The 12,627-nt window shown below is 40.6% G+C and overlaps 1 protein-coding gene across 1 annotated transcript in view; it reads left to right on the top strand.

Moving 5' to 3' along the window:
* FMN2 (formin 2) overlaps positions 1 to 2,793 on the top strand; it is a 434,815-nt gene extending 432,022 nt beyond the window's left edge. Inside the window, exon 19 of the mRNA XM_030196386.1 lies at positions 458 to 2,793. Coding sequence (XP_030052246.1) covers positions 458 to 484 — 27 coding nt within the window. The 3' untranslated portion in view covers positions 485 to 2,793. The remainder of the gene's footprint in view (positions 1 to 457) is intronic.
* Positions 2,794 to 12,627: the final 9,834 nt, after the last annotated feature.

The following is a 12,627-nucleotide window of genomic DNA, read 5'->3' as shown; positions in this document are numbered from 1 at the left end:
TTGGAAAAGTGTGTTTTGTGTCCTATTAATTCTGTCTCTTCATGAAAAGAAGAACTGTTATTGAAAGATTCAAAATTAATGTGACTCACTGGGTTACGAGGAGAAATGTAACTGCTCTGAGCTAATCAAATGGGTGGATATAAATGTGAGTTATTTAACTTTGTGTCAGACAGCAGTAATTATTAGGATGTTTACTTCTGACTTTTAGACATTCCATACCAGCTCAGTTATCTCTTCTTAATGCAGAAAAATCAGGTGTGGTTAGAATGTTAATCCTTATTTGCTGCATCCCTAATATGTACCATAAGCACCTTCTGATCAAATTAATCAGGCATAAGGAGGACATGCCATGGAAAAGAATATTGAAGAACATTAACCATAACTGTTAATTATTTTCTCATAGATGAAAATTTGAGTAACAGATCTTACAATGTGTATTTGTTTTTTCTTTTTTCAGAAAGCAAAGCTCAGCATGAGGATTTAAGAGGAAGAAATCAGATTCGTGAAAGGAATCATCACCTTTGGATCCTAAAGGATTCACCCAAGAAAGAATGACTATAACCTGAGCACATCTGCTTAAAGTTTACCTTGCATTTGCTTTCCTAGTCTTTACTGATTGCTTCTACATGCCCACCCGTAGATGGCTGTGGCTAGATGTTGTCCACTATAACATTCTTGTTTACTACACCTTATCTAAACAACATCGCTCATGACCTTGCCTTGACACCTTTATTGAAAGGCACAAGGTGGAGGGTCTCGGAATCCGGTAGCAGAAATCTGTTGTGATCACTGTTGTCTTTCATGCTGATTGTTCATGAGCATGCATGTTTACTGTTCCTTCGATGTGTGCTCTTCATTCCTTCCTCTTTCAAAATTTTAGGAATAGTATTACGGAGGACTGTTTACTGTCTTAATATCACATGTGCAAAAGGAGATGATATTGGTATAATTTGTCATCGATGAGAAAATTGCAGCTTCTCTTCCAAGACCTTCCATAATTCTGATGCTCACAAAAGGAAGCTGTGTCACTCTTGCATCACTTTGCTTCGTAGTAGGGCATCCCATCATGGTGATAAAAAGATATTTCAGATTTTAAAGAGAGAATCTGGCTTGATTTTTGTGACCATGCCAGAAGGCTATTTAATGCTATGTATGATTTCCTAAAACAAACCAGGTATTTTCTGTGTGAATACTGATATGACTTGAATTGAGTGTAGGCTTCACTCGTGTGTTAATTCAGAGACTTTAAGGCATTTTTTTTTCAAAAAAGAATAACCAGGCTGGTAGTACCATTATTTATTTTCCCCCTACGCAAGTACAATACAAATATGATGTATGCATCTGTGTAAAACATATGTGCCCTTTTCTTGAAATCCAGCATGCTTAATTCCATCATCAAGAGAGTAGAAATGATTGGAGTCCTTATTACAAGTCTTGTAAAAATGATGACATGCAAGAACAGTTTCCCTTCTCTGCTGAATTTATTACTGATAAGCTTCCTAATTGTGCTTTGACATATATCACAAGTGTGGCAACTGGTTAAATTATTTTACAAATTTGTAAACTTGTATATGTCTGTATTTCAGTCGAGAGACTGGTATGCAAATGTGGACAGCATAAGGTGAACAGCAGGAGGTTTGCATTTCAATTCTTTCTCAGTAGATGAAAAGAGTGGATCCTGCCGTATGACATGTGCTGTCTTTTAAGTCTCAATAAAAGTATCCATTATGAATTACAAATGCTTAGTATTGGGAACAACCAAAAATGGTGTACTTTTCCAAATAATCAGGGGGAGAGGGAAGGGGGAGTGTATAGGAAAAGCAGATGAAGATACTGTGAAACAAATATGACTAATTTTGCTACAGGAAAAGAGGGTTTGTCCAAGGCCAAGGTACATTTTGTGGAGTTTGCTGGCAGGTGTTTCAAATGTAGGGTGGTGAAAGAGACAAATACTGCGGATAAAGTAGTGCTGCAGTGCTATAAAAATAAACTCTTTTTTCAGAGTCCTAAATATATTTGGAGAGAAAGTGAGGAGTGCATATTACATCTGTTGTCTTTCCAGAATAAATCTATCAGGAGACAGTGAGTTTACGGGTATGTTTACTAAGGTTTGTTAGCGTTTTCAACACGCCTGTAAAATGAAGGCGTGTTAAACATTAACAAGCCTATACATTTCTATGGGCGCATTAGCGTTTAACGCGCGTTAACCATTAACGCACGTTAAAAACACTAGCATGCCCATAGCACACCTTCGTAAACATAGGCATTAGGAGTATTAGAAAGTAGAATATTTTGAACGAGGCAAACAGGATCTGGAAACCAGTATATTCTCTATTCAAGCTACAAAACATTGGACAATATTCGTTGGGGTTAGAATTTTTTTTAATGTTGTTATCTCTGGATTAGACTGTAAAAGTTGTTAAGATGTTTTTATGTCATTATCTTTTATACCAAGGAATGCTTTTGTGCAAAGAAGTTTTTGGAGCAAGAAAAAAAATCTGTGAGATGTGGGAGATGCTGTGATATCAAAAGAAGTTGAAGATATATTGTCGTATAATCTTTGGAAAGCAATGTAAAGCAAAAGCTATATTGGCATAATTCAAAATTGTAATTGCATTCACGTGGTTGTTGCTCCAACAGTAACACATTTGACTTTTTTAAATTGAAAAACTGTAGCATGTTGATTTTGTTTTGTATCCTTCCTATTCTCTCCTTGTGTATATTACCATTCTGCGAGTTCTGGAAAGGTTAAAAAGAAAACTACTATGTGCAAATACTGTATTTAGTGTTTCTAATCCAAATTTTTTTAGAATGTTAATTTATGATAATAAAAGTGATAACAAAACATAGGGTGTATTTCTTTCTCCCCTCTACTGCATTAGACTAGCCTCTATAACTGAAGCATAGAAAACTCTATTCTGGATCATGTCCTACATAATTACATAGCAATTCATAATCCCCCAATTTCTATGTATGGCGCCTTAAGTTGTGTGTGCTAGGCCAAATTACACGCACAACTTAATTGATTAACAAGCAAATTGGCACCAGTAATTGGTACTTAACCAATTAGCGGCACTAATTGGCTTTAATTAGAATTTACACACTCAACTTTCTATAATGCGGTTCGCTTAAATTATAATATTTGCAGTCAAAAAGGGGGCATGGCCATGCGCATTTTGTGGGTGCTTCAAAATCTTTGTGCAGTATTATGGAATTCACCCGATCTGCACCTAACTTAGGCGCAGGTATTTGAGTGGTTTTAGGTGGCTTAAATGGGTGTGCCTATATTTTAGTCACAAGAACGGCATGTAGGTATATTCTATAAACTATGCATAACTTTAGGTATAGTTTATAGAATCACGCTGATTTCTAAGCTGCCATTTATAGAATGCGGCCCGATTGCTATGCTTTTCCAGGAGGCCACAAATAAGCAGCTGGATATTCTCAGGGTATTAAGAAAATCTGTGAATAATCAAATTCATGGATGCTGAGGATAATATGGTACCAGGCCTGGTCACACTCCATGTCATGACTCAGTGGCAGAGGAGACTGGAAGAAACACTTGTGACATGGGGTCTTGGAACCCATGAAAGGACCCTTTGAGTAATGAGGTGAGAGAATACTTGCTGTTGATTGTGGATTTGATGGAGCATGGAGCCCCAGGAAGGAATTGGATATTTTCAACAGAATGAAGAAGGGTGTCTCATGGCTTTTGAGGGCAATCATACTTTTCTTTATTCAACACATTTTGGAACAATTTCATCAGGAAATGTTTGGGGAAGTTTTATTATGGTGCAATGAAGTATTTTATACTAAGGCTATTTTAATAATTTTTGTGAACTGTGTATTACAATGGTAACATCCTAGCAATATCTGGATAATCTTTTTTGCATTCTGCATCAAACCAAATAGGCATTAATGGAATATACATTTTGTATTAGTATTTTTATATTTGTATTCTTGCTAGAATTTAGGGTCCCGTGGAAGTTGCTAGCTAAATGAGAAAACCTTTGTTTAATTTCTTCTATGTTACTGTATTTTATATTCTTCTTTTTCCCCCCATTAATGTTGGATAGTGGTGATATTGTGGAGTTTTGGTTCCTTTTGTTTGCATTTATATTCTGTTTTTTGTTTGTTTTTTAATATTGCCTTTTCTTTTCCTGTTGAGGATGCTCCTCAGCCCTAAACTGAGGGCATATAACAGTGGCTGAACCTGATCAGGAGCAAAGAGGGAGCACTAGGATGTGGGGAAGGGGAGAAAGTATGATCTTTTTTTTTTCTTTTTGTAATAGGTAGTGATAGAGTGGAACAGAAAGGTTGCAGAGAATTTGTAGATTGGAGAAAATTAGTGCATATAGAGTGAATTGGCGGGGGAGATGGAGTGTGTTTTATTGCAGATATTCTATATTGGGCAGGGTGGTAGGGAGGGAGTGGGTGGCAAGGGCGACAAATGTGTATATGAAATTTTGAGAGGAGTCAGCTTTTGTGTGTGTGTTACTTGGCTGTTGGTTTAAGAACTGAGAGGTTCTTGCTGCATCTTCTGGGAGAGCTATTGTGGTGAATTTCCCTGTGTCTCTTCTGCTCCTGATGCTGAAGTATGGCTCTGTCAGCACACAGCACCTGAGATTCAACAGTTGACACAGAAGGCCTCAAGCAGCCACATTGTTGGTTAAGTGCACTTGGGGTGGGGTATTGTTGCCGGTGTGCTTCTGTGGGAGCCAGGGTGCAACTGCTGTTGGTTGCTCTGTGGGGCAGCAGGGAACTACTTCAGCAACTGTGGAATTATTGTGGTCTTGTGGGCTGTCCAGCACACACCTCCTATGTGTTGTTGGTTGATTTGTTTTTTGGTGGGGGTTGCTCTTGTTAGGTAGGTGTTGGCAGTTGCTGACAATATCAAGATTGGTTTGCTAGTGTGGGAAACAGAGCAGGCAGTGTGCGGGTGAAGAGTCTGGGTGAGGAAAAAAAAAACATTTGAACATTTCAGACTTACAGTATGTGGTTTTGTTCCTGGGTTGTTTTCTGGAGACTGGTAACAACTGTTCCCTCTAAGCTGAGTGGGAGTACTCCAACTGCATATATGCCAGCAGGGGGTAGTGCTTCAATATTATGTTTTCAATTGCTAGAGACAGGCAGGTTCACTGGAGTCATGCAGAGCTTGCCAGTCCCTCACTACAGTGGCGTACCAAGGGCAGGGCGGTAGTGGCGGCCCGCCCCGAGTATAAGTACAAGAGGGGGTGCTCCACTCCCACTGCTCCCAACCCATCCTTTTCTTATTCAGGCCGCTGGTGCCGCAGTCCCCAGTCCCCACCGGCCTACTCTCAGCTCCCTTGACAGCCCCTTTCTCTCTGCCACCTGGCCCCCTGCAATTTAAAAATCTCTGAATCGGTAACTCCAAATTGGTGTGCGTTGGGTGCGCATAGATGCTTACGCGGCTTAGTAAAAGGGCCCCTTATTCTGCTGCTTGTCTGCTGATGAGGAAGTGTACTGATGTCTGCTCTGGGGACAGAAAAGTGGTGCTGTTGAGAGGTGTGCAGGCCCATGAAATATGATCTGATGGTGGCAAACAAATGCATACTTACATTTTGGATAGACACTATGGGGTAGATACTATATATAGCGCTTAAATCAGTGCCGACTAAGCATATTCTATAATCCAATGCTTGAATGTTTCACTTATATATATACTCTCAGCTACCATATTTGCTTATTTCCGATCTGACGAAGAAGGGCAACCTTCGAAAGCTAATCAAGAAATGTATTATGTCCAATAAAAAAGGTATCATATTTTCTTTCCCATGTTTTATTTTGTTTGATTTCTATTGATAACCTTTAAGAGTGGACTAACATGGCTACCACACCTCTCTACTTAACAAAATTGTAGAAACCTGGAAAAGAAATGGAGAAAAAGCAAAAACCACCGACGATAGATCCAAATGGAAACTCTCCCTTTGTCACTACAAAAGAAAGTAACCAACTCAAAACAAAAATACTACAGCAGCCTAGTGGGCCAGGATACCCTTGACAATAAGCTATTCACCCTAATTAGGAGCCTAACTTCCATCCAATCTCCTGATAAAGAGGAACAAACATGCCCCTCTGCTCAAAATCTAGCTGACTACTTCAAAAATAAGGTCAATCAAATTAGATAACCGATTATAATCCAAAGTCAACTGAACCCTAGATGAAAGTTAGGGAATTAAAGCAAACCAACTATGGGAATCATTCCAACCACTATCAACTGAAGACATAAAATCATTACTACTAAAATGCTCATGCTCGCATTGATTCCTAGACTATTGTCCAGAATTCTTGTTCCAAACTACCCAAACAGAGGTGATTCAATGGCTAACAGACTGCCTTAATGAACTATTAGATTCTGGCTCTCTTCCTCCAGATATGAGCAAAATTATACACACACCACTATTAAAGGGACGAGGGCTAGACACAGCCTCGGCAGCAAATTATTGCCCAATGACAAGTATAATACTCTTTACAAAAATGCTTGAATTATATGTTAGTAAACAATTCTCCATATATCTGGACACATTCTTCACATTACATCAGTCCCGATTCAGATCCGCACACAGCACTGAAACCCTTAGTACTGACAACGTATGTCAAACAATACCTATGTAAGGGGGATCAGGTGCTGCTATTCCAGTTCGACATCTCAGCAGCATTCAACGCAGTGGATCATGTAATGCTACTGAATTGTCTGAAATTAGTGAAACAAAACAAAAACCTTTCCAAATACTGGATTCCAAAATGTGGGGTTCTCCAAGGGTCCCCCTCTCTCCCATCTTGCTCAACTTCTTCATGTCTTCCTTTAGCTCTATTCACCTGGGACCAGGAGCATAGGAGCCAACTTTTCAAAATGATTGGGGGTGCTGAATTTTTTTTTTTTTTAACAAGGGGTGCATTCCCCCTCCCTCTCCCCCTTCCTCATCCCCCCCTCCCTTCCGAGTTCCTGGCCCCCTCCCTCCAAATTTTAAGTCATCTATCTTACCTCGTCGGGATTAGGGCGGCAGCAGCGGTAAAAAGCATGCAGGCTTGGCTCAGTGCTTAGTTCAGTTTTCCCTTCTGTCTCTCTCAGCTCTGGTTCCTGCCCTTGTGGAAACAGGAAATGAGGGTGGGACCAAAGCTGAGAGAGTCAGAAGGGAAAACTGAACTAAGCACCGAGCCGAGCCTGCATGCTTTTTACCGCTGCTGCCGCCCTAACCCCGACGAGGTAAAATAGATGACTTTTAAAATTTGGATGGAGGGGACCTGGAACTCGAAGGGAGGAGGGAGGGAAGGAACGAACTTCCAGTGGGTGCAATATTGGGGCTGCTCGAGCACCCGCAGCACCCACGGAGTCGGCGCCTATGACCAGGAGAATTATTACTATCATATGCGGATGACATCTTGCTCCTTCTACCTCTGACGTTCTCACACCAAGATCCACCCAATTAGCAGCAATCAGATTGAACACTGTTCAGACCAGCAAACAAACTGAAATTGAACACCCAAAATTTTCTGTTTCTGCAATCAAAGAGCCAAGGTCCCAACTTCAATAACATTACCCAACAGCATCACCTTCCCAGTCGAATCAGAAGCTAGAGTGCTTGGAGTCATCCTTGACTCTTTCCTATCATTCAAATCCCATATCAACCAACTATGGGAGAAAACAATGTTTAAAGTGATACAACTTCATCTAATCAGATCATTCTTTGATCAAAAAGCCTTTGCGATACATGTACAAATGTGATTCCTACCACACCTGGACTGCTGCAGTGCCCTATTTCTTGATATTAGGCGCAAATACCAAAAACACCTACAGATCATACAGAATACAGTGGCAAGACTAATCTTCAAAATAAACAGATACACCAGTGTATCACCTTACTGTACAAAACTACACTGGCTACCAATAGCTAATAGAACTAAGTTCAAGGTTGCCTGCTTAGTCGTTCAGATTCTTCAAGGCGCTACTTCTGTACTCCTGATTAACATATCATCCATTTGCATTGTTCACTTCAGCAGACTAAAAGAACAATTGATCCTAGCCCCACCGTTTCAAAAGGGAATCTGATCTCAGAAGATCTTTAACTCGCTCTTCTCAGAGGCAGGGATCACATTATGGCAGTGGTTCCCAAACTTGGTCCTGAAGGCACCCCAACCAGTCAAGTTATCAGGATATCCACAATGAATATTCATGACAGAGATTTGCATTCAGTGGATGCAGTGCATGCAAATCTTTCTCACGAATATTCATTGTGGATATCCTGAAAACCTGACTAGCTGGAGTACTTCCAGGACCTTGTGTGACTCATAGAAATTACTGTTTATGGTATGGTAGAGTTGCTGTATAGGTCCTGAGTGTTTTGTATTGTCGGTGTGCCTAGTATTAGATTTTGGAGGGGGGTGTTAAAAAACGACCAGCCCCGGGTAGCAAACACCCTAGGTACATAACTGGCTCACTGTTGAAAAAGTGATAGTCAAGCAGCACTCCCCCCCCCCCCCCCCCCCCCCCCATATACACACACACACACACTCTGGCACCACTGTAGTGGAGCTTAGAGGGAACAGTGTTGGTAAGGCATTCTTTCTGTGTAAGGGGGAAAAAAGGGCAAGACAGTAACTGTGCAGCCCACTCTACTAAGAAGTGTCTGGGAAAGCAAAAAAGATAGATGGGGGGAAACTGTAAGCAGGGAGGGAGGTGCATAGTCTGCTGTACCAACATGGCTGAGTGCAGCAGAACAATGTGGTTGTGACATCCTCATCTCAATCTCCTGCTGTTGAAGCTACTGAAGCAGTGTGTGGCATACCCATTTAGTGACTTCTTGCTGGTGAGGGGTTGTCAGAGGAGAGAGAGAAGATACTTTATAGATCCTATTTGTGTGTTCATGCTTTCTGGAATTCAGATATAGGTTGTCTCCACCACGTCCATCGGGCAGCCATTCTGCCCATCCATCATCCTTTGTATAAAGGTTTCTCCTGAGGCTATCCCTTTCCACTTTCATCCTATACTGCCTCATTCCAGAGCTTCCTTTCAATTGTCCCTACCTGTCTACTTGTGCCATGAAGGTATTTAAATGTCTTTGTCGTATTTCCCTTCTCCCGTGCCTCTTTCAAATTATTCATATTAAGATCTTTGTCTCTGCCCATATGCTTTATTTATAACAAAGATCACTGACCATTTTAGAAGCCATCCTTTGTATATCTTTTTGAAAGAGCACTGTGGTCTCCAGAACTGTAAATGAGGTCTCACCAGACACGTATACAGAAGCACACTCACTTCCTTTTTCCTACAGGCCATTCCTCTCCCTCTGCACCAAAGCATCATTTTGGCTTTTACCGTCACTTTTTATACCTGTTTGGCCACATTAGGATCATGAGATATGATCATCTCCAAGTCCTTCTCTTCTTTCTTGCACAGACATACTTAACTTCTTAAAATGTACTGCTCCCTTGGGCTTTTTGCAGCCCAAATGCATGACCTTGCATTTTTAGCATTTGTCTTAGCTGACAAATTTTAGACCATTCTTCAAGCTTTGCTAGATTACTCCTCATGTTATCCAAACCATCAGAGGTGTTAGTCCAATTGCAGATTTTTGTGTCATCTGCAAAGAAGGGAGGAGTGGCCTAGTGGTTAGGGTCCTGAGGAACTGAGTTCGATTCCCACTTCAGGCACAGGCAGCTCCTTGTGACTCTGGGCAAGTCACTTAACCCTCCATTGCCCCATGTAAGCCGCATTGAGCCTGCCATGAGTGGGAAAGCGCAGGGTACAAATGTAACAAAAAAAAAAAATACCGTTTAAAGAAATGTAAAACAAAAAAATGTATAAAGAATTGATCCTTAAGACACACCACTGGTAATGTCCCTTTCCTCAGAGTGAACTTTATTTACCACTACACTTTGTTGCCTTCCACTCAAGTTTCTAACCCATTAAGATTTGGGGTGCTTTTATACTAGGCAGTCTGGGTATGATAGGGGTGGTTATCCTTGATGGAGGCCCCAGTTGAGACATGGCAGAGGCCCAAATGGTGGTAAAACTCCACTGGATATAACCAAAGAAACAACAGGACTGAAAGTGACCCATCCCACTCTGATGTGATAGATTTTTTTTTTTCAAGTGTCTGGCCTGTGCGAGGGACGGAAATTTATTTGGCTGCTTTCCAATCTGCATGCTTTAAAGTTGTGTCTCTGTATACAGAATTTCTATTGTGTATTCCTTCATGATATGAGATGGGTGGATTTAATTTTCTGAACAAAGGTATGTAGGAGGTGTGCGAGTCTGACAGCTAGTCCTGGATTCCCATGTTATACACAGGAGTAGCCATAGTCCCTACTGTTATCCAACATTGGGATTCTTTTACTATTCGTAGTTTGACCACTTTTTCCACAAACTGTTGCAGCTACTTGCGCAACCCCTTGTTTTCTGGACCCAGTCCCATCAAAGTGGCTTTCCCTCCCTCATCATGATGGTCTTAACCAAGCAATGATTATGGTTAATAACAGCTTCAGACAGGTGAAGTCCCCATAGACTGGAAACATGCAATTGCACATTCAATTAAAAAAAAAAATCTCTAGATGCTTCAAATCCACCTAATTATTGTCTAATCTCAAATCCGTGTTACATCTAAACCTCACTGATTGAGTAGTTTTTCAACAGCTTATGGTTTTTGCCGATAAACATAACCTTCTCAATCCCCACCAATCAGGGTTCTGTGCCAGTCACCGTTGATAAACCATTTTCAGTTCTTTAGTCAGTGACTTGCATTTTGCAGTCGATAGGGGTGATACCTCTATTTTTGTTTCAATGGGACCTCACAACAGTTTTCAGTACTGTAGATCAAAATCTGCTTATTTCAAGATTATCATGCATGGGCATTGCGGGAATTGTGCTTCGTTGGTTTTCCTCTTTATCTGCTTATACTGTTGCTCTTTCTCTGGCTGATTCTACCTCTAAAACGTATCCAATAACTTGTGGAGTTCAAGGCTCGGTACTGGCTCCATTGCTAGTCAGTCAATTTTGAGTCCTCTTGCTACTATCATACAAGCTCTTGGTCTCCATGCATTTTATTGCGCAGATGATATTTTGATGGTTTTCGTACCAATTCTCTTCATCCAGATCACACTAAAACTATTATCTCCCTTACACAGGCTTCAAGCTTTATAAAATGTGGCTATTCGTACCCTCACTAGATCTAAGCGGTCTGATGATATAACTCCTCTTTAATCCTGTATGACTAGCTTCCTATCATTTACCATATACAATTTTAAGATTCTTACTCACATGTAAAGCTCATGGTGTTGCTTCTTACCTTGCAGCCCTCTCCAAACCTTATGCTCCATCTAGGCCTCTTCATTCCCTTAACGACCAGTGTTTGCAAATTCCCTCTCCCAGAGATGCTATGTTGGAATTGATTTAGAGGCAATGCAATAACTGCTCCATCACTCTGAAATTTCCTTCCTTCCCAAGTTCGCTTAGAATTAACCTACCTTAAATTTCATACCATCTTGAAAACAATCATATTTATTTCTGAGAGCATTTGGAGATGTAACGGTGAATGGTAGCAAGGCATTCTGGATCTGTTGGCCCACAAATTTCCATTAAGCATCTGTTCATTTGTTTTTACTTTTCTTGTCTCCAGTGTTATATGAATAGTTTCTATGTTTACTGCCATTCCTTTAATCCTATGTGATCCATAACTGTTATTTTATAGTAACCCTGTATATTAAATTTTAAATAAGCCACAAACTATAAACATACAGCCAGCAAGTGAGTATTTTCAAACGTCATGATTTGGCAGCTCCTGGCTGCTGATTTTGTGCATCCTAAGATATTTGTTGTGCCCCCATCTATATCAGAGTTCATGAGGTAGACATTTTCTTTGTGTGGCAATTCCCTGATGGTAATTGGCAGCGTACGCACACTGATTACTGCCCAATTAACATGTGAGACCTTACCACTAAGTCAATGGGTGGCAGTAAAGTCTCAGGCCGAAAACGGATGTGCACTGGTTTTAATTTTGCCGCATGTCCATTTTTGGCCACTAAAAAAAAGGCCTTTTTTGCAGGCGCGCTGAAAATGGACCTGCACGCATCCAAAACACACACGTACACCAGTGCAGGCCATTTTTCGGTGAGCGTTAGTAAATGGAGCTTGAATATTTTGGTCCATGATACTTGGTGATAGTATTGCCAAAAATAGGGGAGAGACAAAAGCAGAGCTGAACTAGTAAAAAGCAGAACTGTTAGTATTTGTATCATAAGGATAGTCGTCTCATATATATTTTCAAGAAATCTTATTTTTCTAAAACAATTACATTCCATTCAATCACTTTTTTGACCAAAGCCCATTATGTATCATGGATTGACTGCTGTAATTCGCTATCAGTTTCAAAGACTTCAGCTAGTATAGAATATTACTGATAAGTTACACCATGCAAAGAAGATTGATGGGGTACTCTCACTGTACGTGGAAGAAAATTGACTCCTCTTGTTTTCTATGAGACCCTTTAACTAAGCCGCATAGGCGCCTACGCATGCCCAACCTGCACCAATTTGGAACTACCGCCCAGCTACCGCATGGCCCGGGCGGTAATTTAATATTTTCTGGTGTGTGGCGCTAACTTGGCATTA

Source organism: Microcaecilia unicolor, chromosome 3 (genome assembly GCF_901765095.1).
Source record: "Microcaecilia unicolor chromosome 3, aMicUni1.1, whole genome shotgun sequence".
Taxonomy (NCBI): Eukaryota; Metazoa; Chordata; class Amphibia; order Gymnophiona; family Siphonopidae; genus Microcaecilia; species Microcaecilia unicolor.
This window is presented reverse-complemented; position numbering and strand designations above follow the sequence as displayed.